General features: G+C 48.7%; 1 protein-coding gene across 1 annotated transcript in view; it reads left to right on the top strand.

Annotated features, from left to right (window-relative positions):
- Positions 1 to 21787, top strand: part of LOC138351741 (collagen alpha-2(I) chain-like) — a 93267-nt gene extending 71480 nt beyond the window's left edge. The window contains exon 2 of the mRNA XM_069303769.1: positions 21629 to 21787. Within this exon, the coding sequence (XP_069159870.1) occupies positions 21629 to 21787 (159 nt within the window). The remainder of the gene's footprint in view (positions 1 to 21628) is intronic.
- The last annotated feature ends 1707 nt before the right edge of the window (positions 21788 to 23494 follow it).

Here is a 23494-nt window from a genome sequence, read left to right as displayed (position 1 = left end):
CCGCCCAGCAAAGTAGTACCTTCTCAGCTGGAGATGGTCAGGAATAATGTGAACTGGAATAGTCTAACTATGTGAGGGAAAAATGGACTCAATCTAAAAGCATGCGTGGGGAATATGGTAAATAAAGTCAATAATGGGTTTAATTGCAAATGTAAAGCATAGAGTATTTAGGGGCGATGACGCAAGAGAGGTGGACGCCATCTTGACTGGAGGGGGAGGTGTATCGCTGCCGACCCGGTCCTGCTATTTGAAGGGTTTTCTCCGGTCGTACAGTCAGATAAGCCCTTCCTTGTATAAAAACAGGGTTGCAAGATAGGGTAGAGTAGTTATACAGATTTTGGAGAGGTTTTATACAGGTTTTGGAGAGGTCCAGGTTTCCTAAAGGTGTAAATATATGTGTCACTGGGTTGACGGCTGTGTGTATGGTTCCACGTTTGGGACGATGAGGCTTAGGGTATCTAGAGCCCGCTAGGGACCTTTCCATAATACTAAACGACCATGTATTGTAAGGATATACCATTATTAAATATGTTTGTGTCTTTTGCATATAAACTCTGAAAAAGTTCCTTCTAACGTCCTTGTGGCTAATTTGGGTACTCAGTTTCTACCTGTGTCCCCTTGTTCGCATACCACCAGTGTTGAATAATTTATCCGTGTTTATCCTGTCAATTCCCTTGAAGATTTTGTAGGTAGTGATCATGTCTCACCTTAATCTTCTGTCTTCCAGTGTCGTAAGGTGCATTTCCCGCATCCATTCCTCGTAACTCATACCTCTTAGTTCTGGGACTAGTCCAGTCGCATACCTCTGAACTTTTTCCAGCTTCGTCTTGTGCTTGACAAGGTACGGGCTCCATGCTTGGGCCGCATACTCCAGGATTGGTGTTACATATGTGGTGTACAAGATTCTGAATGATTCCTTACACAGGTTCCTGAACGCCGTTCTGATGTTAGCCAGCCTCGCATATGCCGCAGACGTTATTCTCTTTATGTGGGCTTCAGGAGACAGGTTTGGTGTGATATCAACTCCTAGATCTTTCTCTCTGTCTGTTTCATTAAGTACTTCATCTCCTATTCTGTATCCTGTGCCTGGCCTCCTGTTTTCACTGCCTAGTTTCATTACTTTGCATTTACTCGGGTTGAACTTCAACAGCCATTTGTTGGACCATTCACTCAGTCTATCCAGGTCATCTTGTAGCCTCCTACTATCATCCTCTGTTTCAATCCTCCTCATAATTTTTGCATCGTCGGCAAACATTGAGTGGAACGAATCTATACCCTCTGGGAGATCATTTACATATACCAGAAACAGTATAGGTCCAAGGACTATGTGTGTGTGTGTGTGTGTGTGTGTGTGTGTGTGTGTGTGTGTGTGTGTGTGTGTGTGTGTGTGTGTGTGTGTGTGTGTGTGTGTGTGTGTGTGTGTTTGTGTACTCACCTAGTTGTACTCACCTAGTTGTGTTTGCGGGGGTTGAGCTCTGGCTCTTTGGTCCCGCCTCTCAACCGTCAATCAACAGGTGTACAGATTCCTGAGCCTATCGGGCTCTGTCATATCTACACTTGAAACTGTGTATGGAGTGAGCCTCCACCACATCACCCCCTAATGCATTCCATTTGTCAACCACTCTGACACTAAAAAAGTTCTTTCTAATATCTCTGTGGCTCATTTGGGCACTCAGTTTCCACCTGTGTCCCCTTGTGCGTGTTCCCCTTGTGTTAAATAGACTGTCTTTATCTACCCTATCAATCCCCTTCAGAATCTTGAATGTGGTGATCATGTCCCCCCTAACTCTTCTGTCTTCCAGCGAAGTGAGGTTTAATTCCCGTAGTCTCTCCTCGTAGCTCATACCTCTCAGCTCGGGTACTAGTCTGGTGGCAAACCTTTGAACCTTTTCCAGTTTAGTCTTATCCTTGACTAGATATGGACTCCATGCTGGGGCTGCATACTCCAGGATTGGCCTGACATATGTGGTATACAAAGTTCTGAATGATTCTTTACACAAGTTTCTGAATGCCGTTCGTATGTTGGCCAGCCTGGCATATGCCGCTGATGTTATCCGCTTGATATGTGCTGCAGGAGACAGGTCTGGCGTGATATCAACCCCCAAGTCTTTTTCCTTCTCTGACTCCTGAAGAATTTCCTCTCCCAGATGATACCTTGTATCTGGCCTCCTGCTCCCTACACCTATCTTCATTACATTACATTTGGTTGGGTTAAACTCTAACAACCATTTGTTCGACCATTCCTTCAGCTTGTCTAGGTCTTCTTGAAGCCTCAAACAGTCCTCTTCTGTTTTAATCCTTCTCATAATTTTAGCATCGTCCGCAAACATTGAGAGAAATGAATCGATACCCTCCGGGAGATCATTTACATATATCAGAAACAAGATAGGACCGAGTACAGAGCCCTGTGGGACTCCACTGGTGACTTCACGCCAATCGGAGGTCTCACCCCTCACCGTAACTCTTTGCTTCCTATTGCTTAGATACTCCCTTATCCACTGGAGCACCTTACCAGCTACACCTGCCTGTCTCTCCAGCTTATGTACCAGCCTCTTATGCGGTACTGTGTCAAAGGCTTTCCGACAATCCAAGAAAATGCAGTCCGCCCAGCCTTCTCTTTCTTGCTTAATCTGTGTCACCTGATCGTAGAATTCTATCAAGCCTGTAAGGCAAGATTTACCCTCCCTGAATCCATGTTGGCGATTTGTCACGAAGTCCCTTCTCTCCAGATGTGTTACCAGGTTTTTTCTCACGATCTTCTCCATCACCTTGCATGGTATACAAGTCAAGGACACTGGCCTGTAGTTCAGTGCCTCTTGTCTGTCGCCCTTTTTGTATATTGGGACCACATTCGCCGTCTTCCATATTTCTGGTAGGTCTCCCGTCTCTAGTGATTTACTATACACTATGGAGAGTGGCAAGCAAAGTGCCTCTGCACACTCTTTCAGTACCCATGGTGAGATCCCATCTGGACCAACCGCCTTTCTAACATCCAGATCCAGCAGGTGTCTCTTGACCTCCTCTCTCGTAATTTCGAACTCCTCCAAGGCCGCCTGGTTTACCTCCCTTTCTCCTAGCACAGTGACCTCACCCTGTTCTATTGTGAAGACCTCCTGGAACCTCTTGTTGAGTTCCTCACATACCTCTCTGTCATTCTCTGTATACCTGTCCTCGCCTGTTCTAAGTTTCAATACCTGTTCTTTCACTGTTTTTTTCCTTCTGATGTGACTGTGGAGTAGCTTTGGTTCGGTCTTGGCTTTGTTTGCTATATCATTTTCAAAAATTTTCTCTGCTTCTCTTCTCACCCTGACGTACTCATTCCTGGTTCTCTGGTATCTCTCCCTGCTTTCTGGTGTTCTGTTATTCCGGAAGTTCCTCCACGCCTTCTTGTTCAGTTTCTTCGCTTCCGTACATGCCCTATTATACCAATTATTGTGTGTGTGTGTGTGTGTGTGTGTGTGTGTGTGTGTGTATGTGTGTATGTGTGTGTGCGCGTGTGCGCGTGTGCGCGTGTGCGTGTGCGCGTGTGCGTGTGCGCGTGTGCGTGTGCGCGTGTGCGTGTGCGCATGTGTGCGAGGAGAGTAGGGGAAGCAGGAAGAGAGGGAGAGAGAGAGAGGAAGAAGAGGGAGAGGAAGGAGAGGGAGAGAGAGGAAGCAGAGGGAGAGAGAGAGGGAGAGAGAGGAAGAGAGAGGGGAGAGGAGGAGAGGAGGAGAGGGGGAGAGGGGGAGAGAGGGAGAGAGGGAGGGAGAGAGAGAGAGAAAGGGAGAGACGTGAGGTGAGGTTTAATTCCTCCCAGTGACGTGAGGTGTGCCCCTTGTGTTAAATAGCCTGTCTTTATCTACCCTATCAATTCCCTTTCAGAATCTTGAATGATGTGATCATGTCCCCCCTAACTCTTCTGTCTTCCAGCGAAGTGAGGTTTAATTCCCCGTAGTCTCTCCTTGTAGTTCATACCTCTCAGCTCGGGTACTAGTCTGGTGGCAAACCTTTGAACCTTTTCCAGTTTAGTCTTATCCTTGACTAAATATGGACTCCATGCTGGGGCTGCATACTCCAGGATTGGCCTGACATATGTGGTATACAAAGTTTTGAATGATTCTTTACACAAGTTTCTGAATGCCGTTCGTATGTTGGCCAGCCTGGCATATGCTGCTGATGTTATCCTCTTGATATGTGCTGCAGGAGACAGGTCTGGCGTGATATTAACCCCTAAGTCTTTTTCTTTCTCTGACTCCTGAAGAATTTCCTCTCCCAGATGATACCTTGTATCTGGCCTCCTGCTCCCTACACATATCTTCATTACATTACATTTGGTTGGGTTAAACTCTAACAACAATTTGTTCGACCATTCGTTCAGCTTGTCTAGGTCTTCTTGAAGCCTCAAACAGTCCTCTTCTGTTTTAATCCTTCTCATAATTTTAGCATCGTCCGCAAACATTGAGAGAAATGAATCGATACCTTCCGGGAGATCATTTACATATATCAGAAACAAGATAAGACCGAGTACAGAGCCCTGTGGAACTCCACTGGTGACTTCACGCCAATCGGAGGTCTCACCCCTCACGTAACTCTCTGCTTCCTATTGCTTAGGTACTCCCTTATCCATTGGAGCACCTTACCAGCTACACGTGCCTGTCTCTCCAGCTTATGTACCAGCCTCTTATGCGGTACTGTGTCAAAGGCTTTCCGACAATCCAAGAAAATGCAGTCCGCCCAGCCATGTGTGTGTGTGTGTGTGTGTGTGTGTGTGTGTGTGTGTGTGTGTGTGTGTGTGTGTGTGTGTGTGTGTGTGTGTGTGTGTGTGTGTGTGTGTGTGTGTGTGTGTGTGAGCGTGTGTGTGTGTGTGTGTGTGTGTGTGTGTGTGTGTGTGTGTGTGTGTGTGTGTGTGTGTGTGTGTGTGTGTGTGTGTGTGTGTGTGTGTGTGTGTGTGTGTGTGTGTGTGTGTGTGTGTACTCACCTATTTTTACTCACCTATTTGTGCTTGTGGGGGTTGAGCTTTGGCTCTTTGGTCCCGCCTCTCAACTGTCAATCAACTGGTGTACAGATTCCTGAGCCTACTGGGCTCTATCATATCTACATTTGAAACTGTGTATGGAGTCAGCCTCCACCACAACACTACTTAATGCATTCCATTTGTTAACTACCTTGACACTGAAAAAATTCTTTCTAACGTCTCTGTGGCTCATTTGGGTACTAATTTCCACCTGTGTCCCCTTGTTCGTGTTCCAACCGTGCTAAAGAGTTTGTCTTTGTCCACCCTGTCAATTCCCTTGAGAATTTTGTAGGTGGTTATCATGTCTCCCCTTACACTTCTGTTTTCCAGGGTTGTGAGGTTCAGCTCCTTTAGCCTTTCCTCATAGTTCATTCCTCTCAGTTCCGGGACCAGTCTAGTGGCATACCTCTGAATCTTCTCTAAGTTCGTCTTGTGTTTAACTAGGTATGGACTTCTGGCTGGAGCTACATACTCCAGGATTTGTCTTACATAAGTGGTGTACAGGGTCCTGAACGATTTCTTACACAAGTTTCTAAAGGCAGTTCTTATATTGGCCAGTCTAGCAATATGCCGCTGATAATATCCTTTTGATGTGGGCCTCTGGGGACAGATTCGGTGTGATATCGACCCCCAGATCTTTCTCTCTATTTGACTCTTGCAGGATTTCATCTCCCAGAAGGTACCTTGTGTTCAGCCTTTTTCTCCCTTCGCCTAATTTCATTACTTTACACTTTCCTGAGTTGAACTTTAGCAGCCATTTTCTAGACCATTCCTCCTGTTTGTCCAGGTCGTCCTGTAGTCTCTGTCTATCTTCATCTGATTTGATTCTTCTCGTAATTTTTGCATCATCAGCAAACATTGAGAGGAATGAGTCTATACCCTCTGGAAGGTCGTTTATATATACTTGAAAAAGGATGGGTCCGAGTACAGAGCCCTGTGGAACCCCGCTGGTGACATATCGCCACTCTGATGCCTCTTCCTATCACCGTTACTCGCTGTTTCCTATTGCTTAGATACTTCCTTTTCCACTGGAGCACCTTACCTTTTACTTCTGCCTGTTGCTCCAACTTTTGTAACAGCCATTTGTGAGGTACTGTGTCAAAGGCTTTCTGACAGTCCAAGAAAATGCAGTCTCCCTACCCTTCTCTTTCCTGCCTAATTTGTGTTGCTTGGTCATAAAATTAATTCTATTAGGCCAGTGAGGCACGATTTACCATCTTTGAACCCATGCTGGTGGTGTGTTACAAAGCTGTTTCCCTCCAGATGCTCTACGAGCCTTTTCCTCATAATCTTCTCCATCACCTTTCATGGTATTCAAGTTAGGGAAACTGGCCTGTAATTCAGTGACTCTTGCCTGTCACCCTTTTTGTAAATTGGGACTACATTAGCTGTCTTCCAGTTTTCTGGAAGGTCTCCCGTTTCCATTGACCTGTTATACACTATAGATAGTAGCACACTTAGTTCTTCTGCACCTTCTTTTAGAACCCACGGTGAGATTCTGTCAGCCTCAACTGCCTTTGACACATTCAGCTCCAACAGATTCCTTTTGACCTCATCACTAGTGAGATAAAATTCCTCCAAGGTTGCTCGTTTTACCTCCTCATTTAGTCTAGGGACCTCTCCTTGTTCTATTGTGAAGACTTCCTGGAATCTCTTGTTGAGTTCTTCACACACCTCTTTGTCGTTCTGTGTATCTGTTCTCCCCTTTTCTTAGTTTCATCACTTGTTCCTTCACTGCTGTTTTCCTCCTGATGTGGCTGTTGAGCAGTTTTGGTTGTGGCGGTGTGTGTATGTGTGTGTGTGTGTGTGTGGGTGTGTGGGTGTGTCTATGGGGGAGGTAGGAGGGAGGGCGGGTGTGTATAGGGGAGGTGAGGAGGAGGAGCGGGTAGATAAGTGTGTGTTTGTGCATGTGTGTGTTTGTAGGGGGGGGGATGCGTGGGAACTTGGCAGAGACAGTCACTTCAGGTCAGGTGGTCAGATGATGGGAGGGAGTGAGGGAGATGGAGGGAGTCCCACTGTGAGGGGAGGGTATTTGGTTTAGGAGGGAGGGGAAATCTGGTATGCTACAGAGGAAGTGTGAAAAGGAGGGAGGGGGGGGGGGTAATGTATATGTGATTGTGTGTGTGTGTATTTGTGGTCAGTTGTAGGATAAGCACCTCCAGATGGATAAGCACCTCCAAAGGATACCTGATCAACCAGGCTGTGACTCATACGTCAGGCTGCGAGCAGCCGCGTCCAACAGCCTGGTTGATCAGTCCAGCAACCAGGAGGCCTGGTCGACGACCGGGCCACGGGGACGCTAAGCCCCGGAAGCACCTCAAGGTAAGGTAGGGGTGAGTGGGAGAGGGGGGGAGTGTTTTGGGAGAGTGAGATGGGAAGGGGGGGGGGGTGAGAGAGGGGGTGGAGAATAGGTGTTTTGGACCTTATCACCTTTGCTACAAAGGTGTTAAGACTTTCCTACCCTGACTGAGCGTGAGTGTGTGTGTGTGTATGTGTGCGTGTGCATGTGCGTATGTGCATGCGTGTGTGTGTGCGTGCGTACGTGTATGTGCGTGCGTGCGTGTGTGTGTCATGAAGGCCCCTTAACTGTCAACCTCTACCCGAAATGAGCCACTTTGAGATTTTAAATATATATGATATACTGAACAGGAATTTGATAAAATTTTACCTCACTCTGTACTCCAGAATACTGACAATAGGCGGTACATACCAGTCAGGGCCGCCTGCTCACACAACTGCCTGCTCACAACGTTTCTGCCCGAAACGCTATGCGTAATAGTGGCTTTAGGCATTGTATGTACTGGCTCTATCTATTAATCCAACAAACTTTGTAAAATCTCTTTATGTATGTACCTTACCTAAATAAACATTTATTTATTTTATTTATAACTAGGTGAATATGAGAGATGTCTGGATGACGAGGTGATCCTCGTCCCTCCCACGTGGTGCTTCCCTAAGTGTTAGTAGAGTGATGATGGCGGTTCTTCTGTATGTAACACAAAGCTCTGGAGTCAGTCACTGTATCGTTATGTCTGTTGTGTTACAGATCACTAATTTACTGTGCCACTGTTCACTATAGTCCAAATATCACTTGGTACCAATAAGTAAACAAAGCCTCGTAGCCCTCCCACGTGCCCTGTACTGGTGATTGATCACTGTTTAACACAAAGTTCTAGTGATAGCACAGTATTTTTCTCTCCTATGTGCGGTTATACACTTTGTGACAACCTAGATCAGTGATCTATCACTGTAGCCTTAAATAAACCCATAAACCCTATAAACCTTAAATAAACACACTACTGCACCCTACCAAGTCATATTTGGTGGGGTGCAGTAGTGTGTGTGTATGTGTGGTGTGGACGGTCCTCTGAGGGGTCCACTGTCCTCACACTTTGTGGAAGCAGTAGTGTGTGTGTTGTGTGGGCGGTCCTCTGATGGGTCCACTGTCCTCACACTTGGTGGGTTCAGTAGTGTGTGTGTGTGTTGTGTGGACGGCCTTGTGATTAGTCCATTGTCCTCAAACTTCGTGAGAGTAGTAATGTGTATGTGTGCTGTGGACGGTCCTCTGGGGGGTCCACTGTCCTCACACTTGGAGGGTGCAGTAATGTGTGTGTGTGTGTGTGTGTGTGTGTGTGTGTGTGTGTGTGTGTGTGTGTGTGTGGTGTGGACGGTCTCAAAGTGGTTCACTATCCTCACACTTGGTGGAGGTAGTAGTGTAGTGTAAAGTCTCTTGTATGTATGTACCTTACCTAAATAAACATTTTATTTTATTTTATTTTATTTTTAGTGTGTGTGTGTGGTGTGGACAGTGGACGGCCCTCTGACGGTGTCCACTGTCCTCACACTTGGTTAGAGCAGTAGTGTGAGTGTGGTGTGGACAGTCCTCTGAAGGGTCCACTGTCCTCACTCTTGGTGGGAGCAGTAGTGTGTGTGCGTCGTGTGGACGGCCCTCAGAGGGGTCCACTGTCCTCACACCTATCAGCATTGGTGTCACTGATCCTGTACCCACTAGCAGCAACAGTGTCACTGATCCTGTACCCACTAGCAGCAACAGTGTCACTGATCCTGTACCCACTAGCAGCAACAGTGTCACTGATCCTGTACCCACTAGCATCAACAGTGTCACTGATCCTGTACCCACTAGCAGCAACAGTGTCACTGATCCTATACCCACTAGCATCAACAGTGTCACTGATCCTATACCCACTAGCAGCAACAGTGTCACTGATCCTGTACCCACTAGCAGCAACTATGTCACTGATCCTATACCCACTAGCAGCAACAGTGTCACTGATCCTGTACCCACTAGCAGCAACAGTGTCACTGATCCTGTACCCACTAGCAGCAACAGTGTCACTGATCCTATACCCACTAGCAGCAACAGTGTCACTGATCCTATACCCACTAGCAGCAACAGTGTCACTGATCCTGTACCCACTAGCAGCAACAGTGTCACTGATCCTATACCCACTAGCAGCAACAGTGTCACTGATCCTGTACCCACTAGCAGCAACAGTGTCACTGATCCTGTACCCACTAGCAGCAACAGTGTCACTGATCCTGTACCCACTAGCAGCAACAGTGTCACTGATCCTGTACCCACTAGCAGCAACAGTGTCACTGATCCTGTACGCACTAGCAGCAACAGTGTCACTGATCCTATACCCACTAGCAGCAACAGTGTCACTGATCCTGTACCCACTAGCAGCAACAGTGTCACTGATCCTGTACCCACTAGCAGCAACAGTGTCACTGATCCTGTACCCACTAGCAGCAACAGTGTCACTGATCCTATACTCACTAGCAGCAACAGTGTCACTGATCCTGTACCCACTAGCAGAACAGTGTCACTGATCCTGTACCCACTAGCAGCAACAGTGTCACTGATCCTGTACCCACTAGCAGCAACAGTGTCACTGATCCTGTACCTACTAGCATCAACAGTGTCATTGATCCTGTACCCACTAGCAGCAACAGTGTCACTGATCCTGTACCCACTAGCAGCAACAGTGTCACTGATCCTGTACCCACTAGCAGCAACAGTGTCACTGATCCTGTACCCACTAGCAGCAACAGTGTCACTGATCCTGTACCCACTAGCAGCAACAGTGTCACTGATCCTGTACCTACTAGCAGCAACAGTGTCACTGATCCTATTCCCACTAGCAGCAACAGTGTCACTGATCCTGTACCCACTAGCAGCAACAGTGTCACTGATCCTGTACCCACTAGCAGCAACAGTGTCACTGATCCTGTACCTACTAGCAGCAACAGTGTCACTGATCCTATTCCCACTAGCAGCAACAGTGTCACTGATCCTGTACCCACTAGCAGCAACAGCCTCACTTATCCCGCACCCAATAGCAGCAACAGTGTCACTGATCCTGTACCCACTAGCAGCAACAGTGTCACTGATCCTGTACCCACTAGCAGCAACAGTGTCACTGATCCTGTACGCACTAGCAGCAACAGTGTCACTGATCCTGTACGCACTAGCAGCAACAGTGTCACTGATCCTGTACCCACTAGCAGCAACAGTGTCACTGATCCTGTACGCACTAGCAGCAACAGCCTCACTTATCCCGCACCCAATAGCAGCAACAGTGTCACTGATCCTGTACCCACTAGCAGCAACAGTGTCACTGATCCTGTACCCACTAGCAGCTACAGTGTCACTGATCCTGTACCCACTAGCTGCAATTGTGTCACTGATCCTATACCCACTAGCAGCAACAGTGTCACTGATCCTGTACCCACTAGCAGCAACAGTGTCACTGATCCTGTACCCACTAGCAGCAACAGTGTCACTGATCCTGTACCCACTAGCAGCAACAGTGTCACTGATCCTGTACCCACTAGCATCAACAGTGTCACTGATCCTGTACCCACTAGCAGCAACAGTGTCACTGATCCTGTACCCACTAGCAGCAACAGTGTCACTGATCCTGTACGCACTAGCAGCAACAGTGTCACTGATCCTGTGCCCACTAGCAGCAACAGTGTCACTGATCCTGTACCCACTAGCAGCAACAGTGTCAATGATCCTGTACCCACTAGCAGCAACAGTGTCACTGATCCTGTACGCACTAGCAGCAACAGTGTCACTGATCCTGTACCCACTAGCAGCAACAGTGTCACTGATCCTGTACGCACTAGTAGCAACAGTGTCACTGATCCTGTACGCACTTGCAGCAACAGTGTCACTGATCCTGTACCCAATAGCAGCAACAGTGTCACTGATCCTGTACCCACTAGCAGCAACAGTGTCACTGATCCTGTACCCACTAGCAGCAACAGTGTCACTGATCCTGTACCCACTAGCAGCAACAGTGTCACTGATCCTGTACCCACTAGCAGCAACAGCCTCACTTATCCCGCACCCAATAGCAGCAACAGTGTCACTGATCCTATACCCACTAGCAGCAACAGTGTCACTGATCCTGTACCCACTAGCAGCAACAGTGTCACTGATCCTGTACCCACTAGCAGCAACAGTGTCACTGGTCCTGTACCCACTAGCAGCAACAGTGTCACTGATCCTGTACGCACTAGCAGCAACAGTGTCACTGATCCTATACCCACTAGCAGCAACAGTGTCACTGATCCTGTACCCATTAGCAGCAACAGTGTCACTGATCCTGTACCCACTAGCAGCAACAGTGTCACTGATCCTGTACCCACTAACAGCAACAGTGTCACTGATCCTATACCCACTAACAGCAACAGTGTCACTGATCCTGTACCCACTAGCAGCAACCGTGTCACTGATCCTGTACCCACTAGCAGCAACAGTGTCACTGATCCTGTACCCACTAGCAGCAACAGTGTCACTGATCCTGTACCCACTAGCATCAACAGTGTCACTGATCCTGTACCCACTAGCAGCAACAGTGTCACTGATCCTGTACCCACTAGCAGCAACAGTGTCACTGATCCTGTACCCACTAGCAGCAACAGTGTCACTGATCCTGTACCCACTAGCAGCAACAGTGTCACTGATCCAGTACGCACTAGCAGCAACAGTGTCACTGATCCTGTACCCACCAGCAGCAACAGTGTCACTGATCCTGTACCCACTAGCAGCAACAGTGTCACTGATCCTGTACCCACTAGCAGCAACAGTGTCACTGATCCTGTACCCACTAGCAGCAACAGTGTCACTGATCCTGTACCCACTAGCAGCAACAGTGTCACTGATCCTGTACCCACTAGCAGCAACAGTGTCACTGATCCTGTACGCACTAGCAGCAACAGTGCCACTGATCCTGTACCCACTAGCAGCAACAGTGTCACTGATCCTGTACCCACTAGCAGCAACAGTGTTACTGATCCTGTACGCACTAGCAGCAACAGTGTCACTGATCCTGTACCCACTAGCAGCAACAGTGTCACTGATCCTGTACGCACTAGCAGCAACAGTGTCACTGATCCTGTACCCACTAGTAGCAACAGTGTCACTGATCCTGTACCCACTAGCAGCAACAGCATCACTTATCCCGCACCCAATAGCAGCAACAGTGTCACTGATCCTATACCCACTAGCAGCAACAGTGTCACTGATCCTGTACCCACTAGCAGCAACAGTGTCACTGATCCTGTACGCACTAGCAGCAACAGTGTCACTGATCCTGTACGCACTAGCAGCAACAGTGTCACTGATCCTGTACCCACTAGCAGCAATAGTGTCACTGATCCTGTACCCACTAGCAGCAACAGTGTCACTGATCCTGTACCCACTAGCAGCAACAGTGTCACTGATTCTGTACCCACTAGCAGCAATTGTGTCACTGATCCTGTACGCACTAGCAGCAACAGTGTCACTGATCCTATACCCACTAGCAGCAACAGTGTCACTGATCCTGTACCCACTAGCAGCAACAGTGTCACTGATCCTGTACCCACTAGCAGCAACAGTGTCACTGATCCTGTACCCACTAGCAGCAACAGTGTCACTGATCCTATACCCACTAGCAGCAACAGTGTCACTGATCCTGTACCCACTAGCAGCAACAGTGTCACTGATCCTGTACCCACTAGCAGCAACAGTGTCACTGATCCTGTACCCACTAGCAGCAACAGTGTCACTGATCCTGTGCCCACTAGCATCAACAGTGTCACTGATCCTGTACCCACTAGCAGCAACAGTGTCACTGATCCTGTACCCACTAGCAGCAACAGTGTCACTGATCCTGTACCCACTAGCAGCAACAGTGTCACTGATCCTGTACCCACTAGCAGCAACAGTGTCACTGATCCTGTACGCACTAGCAGCAACAGTGTCACTGATCCTGTACCCACTAGCAGCAACAGTGTCACTGATCCTGTACCCACTAGCAGCAACAGTGTCACTGATCCTGTACCCACTAGCAGCAACAGTGTCACTGATCCTGTACCCACTAGCAGCAACAGTGTCACTGATCCTGTACCCACTAGCAGCAACAGTGTCACTGATCCTGTACCCACTAGCAGCAACAGTGTCACTGATCCTGTACCCACTAGCAGCAACAGTGTCACTGATCCTGTACGCACTAGCAGCAACAGTGCCACTGATCCTGTACCCACTAGCAGCAACAGTGTCACTGATCCTGTACCCACTAGCAGCAACAGTGTTACTGATCCTGTACGCACTAGCAGCAACAGTGTCACTGATCCTGTACCCACTAGCAGCAACAGTGTCACTGATCCTGTACGCACTAGCAGCAACAGTGTCACTGATCCTGTACCCACTAGTAGCAACAGTGTCACTGATCCTGTACGCACTAGCAGCAACAGTGTCACTGATCCTGTACCCACTAGCAGGATCAGTGTCACTAATCCTGTACCCACTAGCAGCAACAGTGTCACTGATCCTGTACGCACTAGCAGCAACAGTGTCACTGATCCTATACCCACTAGCAGCAACAGTGTCACTGATCCTGTACCCACTAGCAGCAACAGCCTCACGGATCCCGCACCCACTAGCAGCAACAGTGTCACTGATCCTGTACCCACTTGCAGCAACAGCCTCACTGATCCCGCACCCACTAGCAGCAACAGTGCCACTGATCCTGTACCCACTTGCAGCAACAGTGTCACTGATCCTGTACCCACTAGCAGCAACTGTCACTGATCCTATACCCACTAGCATCAACAGTGTCACTGATCCTGTACGCACTAGAATCAACAGTGTCACTGATCCTGTACGCACTAGCAGCAACAGTGTCATTGATCCCGCACCCACTAGCATCAACAGGGTCACTGATCCTGTAACCACTAGCAGCAACAGTGTCACTGTACCTATACCCACTAGCATCAACAGTGTCACTGATCATGTACCCACTAGCAGGAGGGTGTGTATCTTTGATCCTGAACTCAATAACAGGAGGGAGTGTTAAATTGATCCCAAATCCAAAAAATAGGAGGGGAATGTATTGTTGGTCAGAAACTCACACCTACAGTACAGTTGGTCATAAAGTCACAAACAAGAGGGGGTGCTCCGTTGATCTCAAACTCACAAGCAGCAGGGAATGTTCCGTTGGCCACAAGTTCACAAATAGTGTATCCGTGTTCCCAAACAAACAAAGAGAAGAGAGTGTACGGTTTATCCCATACTCACAAACAGGAGAGTGTTCAGTTCTTCCCAAACTCCCCCTCTTCCAACATCCTCCCAGCGACTATGAGAAATATTGCCTGAACAACCGTAGACATCTTGAAGAGAAAACTAGATAGTTTTCTCCAAGGAGTTCCGGAGTTCAAGGAGTTCCATATACCCACCACAGACCAATCGATCTGTGGTGGTATGTGAGCCTGCGGGCCGCTCCAAGCAACAGCCTGGTGGACCAAACTCTCACAAGTCAAGCCTGGCCTCGGGCCGGGCTTGGGGAGTAGAAGAACTCCCAGAACCCCATCAACAGGTATCAAGCAGGCAGGTAAGCTCACAAACAAGAAGGAAAGTACCGTTGATCTCAAACACTAAAACAGGACGGAATGTACCGTTGGTCCCAAACTCATAAGCAGGAGAGAGTGTACCGTTGTTCCCAAACCTCACAAACAAGAGGGAGTGTACCGTTGCTCCCAGAACTCACAAACAAGAGGAAGTGTACCGTTGCTCCCAGAACTCACAAACAAGAGGGAGTGTACCGTTGCTCCCAGAACTCACAAACAGGAGGAAGTGTACCGTTGCTCCCAGAACTCACAAACAAGAGGGAGTGTACCGTTGCTCCCAGAACTCACAAACAAGAGGGAGTGTACCGTTGCTCCCAGAACTCACAAACAGGAGGAAGTGTACCGTTGCTCCCAGAACTCACAAACAGGAGGAAGTGTACCGTTGCTCCCAGAACTCACAAACAAGAGGGAGTGTACCGTTCCTCCCAGAACTCACAAACAAGAGGGAGTGTACCGTTGCTCCCAGAACTCACAAACAAGAGGGAGTGTACCGTTGCTCCCAGAACTCACAAACAAGAGGGAGTGTACCGTTGCTCCCAGAACTCACAAACAGGAGGAAGTGTACCGTTGCTCCCAGAACTCACAAACAGGAGGAAGTGTACCATTGGTCCCAAACTAACAAACAGCATGTAGTGTATCGTCTCCAATGACCCCTTCAGGTGCAGGGTCCTGACACAGCGAACGTAATGTACACCTGATGCACCGAGCGTAATATACACCTATATATATGAGGCGCCGGTGGCTGTGTGGACAGCATAAAGGACCTGTAATCCTGTGGCCCGGATTCGATTCCCGGCGCCAGCGAGAAACGAAAATGGGCAGAGTTTCTTTCACCCTAATGCTCCTGTTACCTAGCAGTAAATAGGTACCTGGGAGTTTGACAGCTGTTATGGGCTGCTTCCTGGGGTGTGAGTGCGCGTATGTGGGGAAAAAATAATAGTAACAGTTGATTGATTGAGAGTTGATTGTTGGCAGTTGATTGACAATCATATTCACCAGACGAAGCGAGCGTAATGTACTCATGACCCCTGCACGCAAAATATAATCCTGACCCAGCGGTCGTAATATGAACCTGACCCAGTGAACATAATATACACCTGAACCAGTGAGTGTAATATAAACCTGACCCAGCGAGTGTAATATACATCTGACCCAGCGAGCGTAGTATGAACCTGACCCAGCGAGCGTAATATGAACCTGACCCAGCGAGCGTAATATGAACCTGACCCAGCACTCGTAAAATACACCTGACCCAGTGAGCATAATATACACCTGACCAAGCGGGCATTATATACAACTGTCCCAGCAAGCGTAATACACACCTGACCCAGCAAGCGTAATATACACCTGAACCAGCAAGCGTAATGTACACCTGACCCAGCAAGCGTAATGTACACCTGACCCAGCAAGCGTAATGTACACCTGACCCAGCAAGCGTAATGTACACCTGACCCAGCAAGCGTAATATACACCTGACCCAGCAAGCGTAATGTACACCTGACCCAGCAAGCGTAATATACACCTGACCCAGCAAGCGTAATATACACCTGACCCAGCAAGCGTAATATACACCTGACCCAGCAAGCGTAATGTACACCTGACCCAGCAAGCGTAATGTACACCTGACCCAGCAAGCGTAATGTACACCTGACCCAGCAAGCGTAATATACACCTGACCCAGCAAGCGTAATGTACACCTGACCCAGCAAGCGTAATGTACACCTGACCCAGCAAGGGTAATGTACACCTCACCCAGCAAGCGTAATGTACACCTGACACAGCAAGCATAACGTACACCTGACCCAGCGAGCGTAATATACACCTGACACAGCAAGCATAATGTACACCTGACCCAGCGAGCGTAATATACACCTGACACAGCAAGCATGATATACACCTGACGCAGCAAGCATAATATAAACCAGACCAAGCGAACACAATATACACCTGACACAGTGATCGTAAAATACACATGACCCAGCGAGCGCAATATACACCTGATCAAGCGGGCATTATACACAACTGACCTAGCAAGCGTAATACACACTGACCCAGTGAGCATAATATACACCTGACACAAAGAGCATAATATAAACCAGACCCAGCGAGCGTAATATACACCTCAAGCAGATAGCATAATATACACCTGTCCCAGCGAGCGTAATATACAAATGACCAAACGAGTGCAATATACACCTGACACCGCGAAAATAATATAAACCTGACCCAGCGAGTGTAATATAAACCTGACCCAGCGAGTGTAATATGCACCTAACCCAGAGAGTGTAATAAAGACCTGACCCAGCGAGCGAAATACACCTGACCCAACAAGTGTAATATACACCTGACCCAGCCAGCGTCATGGACAGCACCGCTCCTGTGCCAGGTAAGTCCACTACGGGCTCACCATAGTCCGTGTTACGTGGAACTTATTCCGAATAGCTGAATCTATAACAACAACAGCGTAATGTAAATCTTATCCAGCGAGCCCCCTCCCTGTCCAGCTCATTGTTGCCGTGAGTGGGCTTCGTGGGCGGCTGCCGGAGTGTGATGCTCCTTGGGGCGGTCCCCTGTACTTTTGTATCCTTGTGCTCCTGCTGCTGTTCTCACAAATTTTGCTGGACGCCTTTTACTTTTCCTTCTGTTTCGTTTTTCTCCCCCCTCTTCTCCTTTCTCTCCCCCTAACTGTCTGCCTCGTTGTCGCCGTGAGGGGGCTTGGTGGGCAGCTGCTGGAGTGTGATGCTCCATGGGTCAGTCCTCTGTCCTTTTGCAGCCTTATGCTCCTGCTGCTGCCTTTACCAATTTTGCCAGACCCCTTTTCCTTTTCCTTGTGTTTCATTTTTCTCACCCCCTCTTCTCCTATCAAATTGTCATTTCCTGCCGACCTTTTGCCTGTTTTGATTATTCTTTCGACCTTCTTTTGTTTTGACGCCCGGGTGTTTGAGGAGGCATACTCTTGCACCCGTAGAACTGTAGTAACCAATGTCTCGAGCGAGGGGACCCTTTTATTGTCAATCCTCCTTTCGTCACTGAACCCGCTCTCGACAGACTCACGGTTCTTAAGGTGGTGTTTGTTGGGCGTATACTCACGGTGCACCCCTGGGGGGGCCCCGGCAAGATCGGCGATAGCTTCTTGTTGGGTGTCCTGAGACCCGAACAGGGGTCTTCCCAATGCAGGGGAAGGCTCTAATTGTGGCTCCATGGTGGGTGTGGGGGCACATTCGTGAAAGAAAGTTTTCCCTCGTTTTCATGGCTGATAATGTTTCCCTTGTACATTCTCAGGCTCGTGGGGTGGGCGACCAAGCCCCCGAGTCGGACTGTGTTGGAAGACCGGGCCCTGTAGCCCCTGCTGCATTGGGCCCCGACGACCTGACTACTCCCCTCAGCTCCCCTCCCTCCTCTGCGGTAGGGTCGAGTCCCCAGCCCCCAGTGGTGACCACTTCGTCCCCTGGCACGGCTTCGTATCTCATTGTGACTACTGCGCCTTTTACCCCCAAGAACTCCGGGGGTTCTCAACGCCGTTCCCGCCACGGCCGCACTCGCACAATCCCTTCCCGTAATAGTACTTACAACGCCTTGTTTGGTCCCGCTACATGGGCTAAATACTTTGATCTCCACCATCTGGATTCGAGTCCTCCTGACGATTTCTCCCTCCATAAACACCTTGTTGATTCAGTAGATGCCTCTGATACTTTTAACTCCACCAGTTACGATACGCGTGTCGTCGCTGCTCCTTCTCAGGATGCAGCTACTCGCTTGGCCGCTTTGTCCTGCATTGGGAAGACCCCTGTTCGGGTCTCCAAGAACGCTTGGTTAAATGCCAGTGTTGGCACTGTTCTCCTCCCACACCATGTTGCAACTGGTGTTCGGGACCTCAAAGATTGCCATGAGGATATTAAACATATCCTCGAAGCCTAAGGCCATTCTGTCCTCCAGGTGGACACGTTTACTGGACCCCCTCGTGGTCGTCGCCGTCAGCCCCTTCGAGTTGTAAAAATCACCTTTGATAGTAGGGCCCTTCCGCCCTCTATTATTCTTGAAGGTGCCAGATGCTCCGTTCAGGAGTACATTCCCTCTCCTAGACTATGCAATAAGTGTTGGAAGTTTGGGCACGGTGTCCTCAAATGCACCAGTACTATGTATCTGTGCCCCCTTGTGTGGGGACAATAGTCATTCTAAGTCCGAGTGGACTTCTCCCCAGGCTCGCTGCCTCAATTGTGGTAAAGCCCACCCAACCTTCTCACGCTTGTGTATGCACTACAAACTCGAGGAAGCCGTCCTCAACTTGAAGCACCGAGATCGTCTGTCTTTTCCTGAAGCGAGACGCCAAGTTCGTCGTTTCACCTCTTTCACGGGCGTCTCCTACGCTCGCGTGTTGTGTTCCACCTCTCCTCGTCCTTCCCGTCTTCCTCAGTCTCACAACCGTTTCCATGCCTTAAACCCGACCACACCCACCACCTCCTCCCCTATTCCTTTGCCTCCTATCCCAGATGGTCTCCCTCCCGGTACTCCATCTGGCATTTCCCCCCTTCCTACCCAGTCCGCTATATCACCTTTGTCTTCTTCCCCATCTCCCCCACTCTTTCTTCCCGACTCTTCCCCCAGTCTCTTGACCCTCCACGCCACCTGTCTGTCCCGGCTGATATCCATCATCCTCCCAGCAATCTTCGTGTTGTTCGCTCTTGTTCCTCTTCTCCTGCTGAGATCATTGAGTCTGTCACCCGGTACGTTGTTACTGGAACGCCTGTCTCTTCGAGTCAGAAACGTAAGCCTGGCTCTTCTCCTTCTTCCTCTCCAGCGGGTAAGGTTTCACTTTCTTCCTCACGCCCTCCCTCTGACTCTGTCACTAGATCCCCTCCCATTTCAGTAGTCGAACCCCCTGTCTCTGATATGGAGGTTTCTTCCGCCCCCGATTCCCTCTCTGTTGCTGCCCTTCCTGAGGTGCACTCCCTGATTTCTGCCCCCCCCCCTCCTCCAACCGTCCTTGCCTGCCCCTCTCAGTTGTCTCCTTTTCCTCCGGACCCCATCAGTCCGCCTCTGGTCTGTTCTCTCGCTCCCTTCCCTCTCTCCTTTCTAAGTTTACCCATGCCCCCTAACCCTGATTTTGCTGACCCTGCTCCTGATCAAGACCCTGCTCCTGACCCTGACCCTGATCTTGAAATTCTTTAATAAACTGCGTTCCTCTTTACCTATATTTCTTTCTTGTTCTCTGTTACTGTCCTTTCTCTATGATAATGTCTATTCTTAAGTGGAATATTCGTGGATTTTATGCCAACTTCCGTGAACTCCAACTTCTAATCACACAGTTTACACCACTTTGTGTTTGTCTCCAGGAATCAATGCTTTTACCCCTCCTTCAGTTCTGAAACGCCTCTTCCTTGAGCACTTTTCTTCTCACTCTCACTCAGTTCCCATCTTCACCGATGGGTCTAAGTCTGCTGACGGTGTAGGCTACTCTGTTGTTTTTCCTGACCACACTCATATGTGTCGCCTTCCTCCGGAGGCTAGCATCTTCACAGCAGAACTCTATGCTAATTCTCTATGCTCTTCGTCTCCTGCTTTCCCGGGGGCAATCCTCCTTCGTGGTAGCAGTTGACTCTCGAAGTGCCCTCATGGCTTTAGGGTCCTTTAATCCAGTCCACCCTGTGGTCTTCGAGATTCAACATTGGCTGTTTCTTATCTCCAGTAAATTTAAGTCGGTTGCGTTTTGCTGGGTTCCCAGCCATGTTGGTGTCTCTTTAAATTAGCGTGCGGATGCTGCCGCTAAGGATGCTATCCGCACTTGTCCCATCCCCCATCAAGGTGTTCCTTATTCCGACTTTTACCCAGTTATTCATGCCTCCATCCTTGCCCAATGGCAGAGTTGTTGGTCTTCTGTTATTGGTAACAAACTGCGTACTCCTAAGAGTCGTGTGTCCGAGTGGCCTTCCTACTGCCACCGTAACTGTCAGTGGGAAATTACTCTGGCTAGGTTATGTATTGGCTATACCCGTTTAACTCACGGTCACTTAATGGAGCGCCACCCTACTCCTTATTGTCCAAATTGCATAGTCCCTCTTATGGTCGTACATATCCTTGTTTAATGTCCTGACTTCCAAGACGAGCGTGTGTCTTGTTTTCCGACCATCCCCCGCGGTCGCTTGTCCCTCGATAGAATTCTTGGCGACTCGGATACTTTTGATATCGTTCGCCTTATGCGTTTTTGTTCTCGTACTGGCATCCTTGGTGATATTTAGTGCCCTCTGATTATCCCGCACATATGATGTTGCTACATAGCCTTCTATTGATAATTACTTTACTTTACTTTTCTTTTCTCATTGTCATTCCCCGCCAACCTTTTGCCTGTTTTGATTCTTCTTTCGGCCTTCTTTTGTTTTGACGTCCGGGTGTTTGGGGAGGCATACTCTTGCACCCGTAGAACTGTAGTACCCAATGTCTCGAGTGAGGGGACCCTTTTATTGTCAATCCTCCTTTTGTCACTGAACTCGATCTCGGCGGACTGTCGGTTCTTAAGGGGGGGTTTGTGGGGCGTATACTCACGACGCACCCCTGGTCCTGGTTCGTCGTGTCACCCCCGGCATGATTGGTGATAGCTTCTTGTTGGGTGTCTTGCCTCTAATTGTGGCTCCATTGTGGGTGTGGCGGCACATTCGTGAATGAAAGTCTTTCCTCGTTTTTATGGCAGATAATGTTTCTCTTGTACCTTCTCAGGCTCGTGGAGTGGGCGACCAAGCCCTCGAGTCAGACTGTGCTGGAAGACCAGGCCTTGTAGGCCCAGCTGCATTGGGCCCCGACCTTGCTCCTCCTTTGACCCTCCTGACTACTCCCCTCAGCTCCCCTCCCTCTTCTGCAGTAGGGTCGAGTTCCTAGCCCCCAGTGGTGACCACCGCGTCCCCTGGCATGGCTTCGTCTTTCATTGTGACTACTGTGCCTTTTATATCCCCTCTCACTCTGGGGGTTTTCAACGTCGTCCCCGTCACGGCCGCACTCGCACGATCTTTTCCCATACTAATACTTACATGTAGTGAGATGTTGGAGATCAAAGTATTTACCCCGCTACATGGGGTAAATACTTTGATCTCCAACATCTCACAACATAGCAGTCTCCGTGGTGTAGTGGTAAGACACTCGCCTGGCGTTCCACGAGCGCTATGTCATGGGTTCGTATCCAGGCCGGGGAGGATTTACTGAGCGCAATTCCTTAACTGAAGCCTCTGTTTAACGCAACAGTAAAATGTGTACTTGGATGAAAAAACGATTCATCGCGGCAGGGGATCGTATTCCAGGGACCATAGGATTAAGGACTTGCCCGAAACGCTACGCGTACTAGTGGCTGTACAAGAATGTAACAACTCTTGTATATATCTCAAAAAAAAAAAAAAAAAAAAAAATCTGGATTCTACTCCTTTTGACGATTTATCCCTCCATAAACACCTTGTTGATTCAGTGGATGCCTCTGTTATTTTTAACCCTACCAATTACGGTTCGTGTGTTATTGCTGCTCCTTCTCAGGATGCAGCTACTCGCTTGGCCGCTTTGTCCTGCATTGGGGAGACCCCTGTTCGGGTCTCAAAAAATGCTCGGTTAAATGCCAGTGTTGGCACTGTTCTCCTCCAACATCATGTTGCAACTGGTGGTAGGGACCTCAAAGACTGCCATGAGGATATTAAACATATCCTCGAAGCCCAAGGCCATTCTGTCCTCCAGGTGGACACGTTTACTCGACCCCTTCGTAGTCGTCGCCGTCTGCCCCTTCGAGTTGTGAAAATCACTTATGTTAGTAGGGCTTTTCCGCCCTCTAGAATTCTTGCTGATGCCAGATGTACCGTTCAGAAGTACATTCCCTCTCCTACACTTTGCAATAAGTGTTGGATGTTTGGGCACGGTGTCCTCAAGTGCACGAGTACTGTGTATCTATGCCCCATGTGTGGGGACAATGATAATTCTTAGTCTGAGTGCACTTCCCCCCAGGCTCGCTGCCTCAGTTGCAGCGAGGCCCACCCTACCTTCTCATGCTCGTGTATACACTACAAACTCGAGGAAGCCGTCCTCAACTTGAAACTCTGTGATCGTCTGACTTTTCCTGAATCGAGACACCAAGTACGTCGTCTCACCCCCTTTCACGGGTGTATCCTACGGTCGCATGTTGCGTTCTACCTCTCCTCGTCCTTCCCACCTTCCTTAGTCTCACAACCGTTTCCAGGCTTTAGACCTGAACACGCCCTTCCCTATTCCTTTGCGTCCTGTCCTGAAAGGTCTCGTTCTTGTTCTCCACCTGGAGTTTCCACCCCTTCCTGTCCAGTCCAATTTTATTTTAACTCCAATATAAAAAATTGACCTCATACATAATGAAATGGGTAGCTTTATTATTTCATAAGAAAAAAATTAGAGAAAATTACAACTAACCACACACTACAACAAATTCAGCAAGTGGCTTGCCCCGTTTACCGTCTAACCCACAAAATGCCCTTGTAGCTATTATATTAAGCACAACATAATTGCTACAGATCCTCAAAAGTTTCATTGCAGATAATTAGATGTGCCTGTTAATTCCAGATAAACTATTCATAAGAATTC

The sequence above is a fragment of the Procambarus clarkii genome, chromosome 50 (assembly GCF_040958095.1).
Source record: "Procambarus clarkii isolate CNS0578487 chromosome 50, FALCON_Pclarkii_2.0, whole genome shotgun sequence".
Lineage (NCBI taxonomy): Eukaryota > Metazoa > Arthropoda > Malacostraca > Decapoda > Cambaridae > Procambarus > Procambarus clarkii.
Note: the sequence above shows the minus strand (reverse complement) of the source record. Positions and strands in the feature narration are given on the sequence as shown.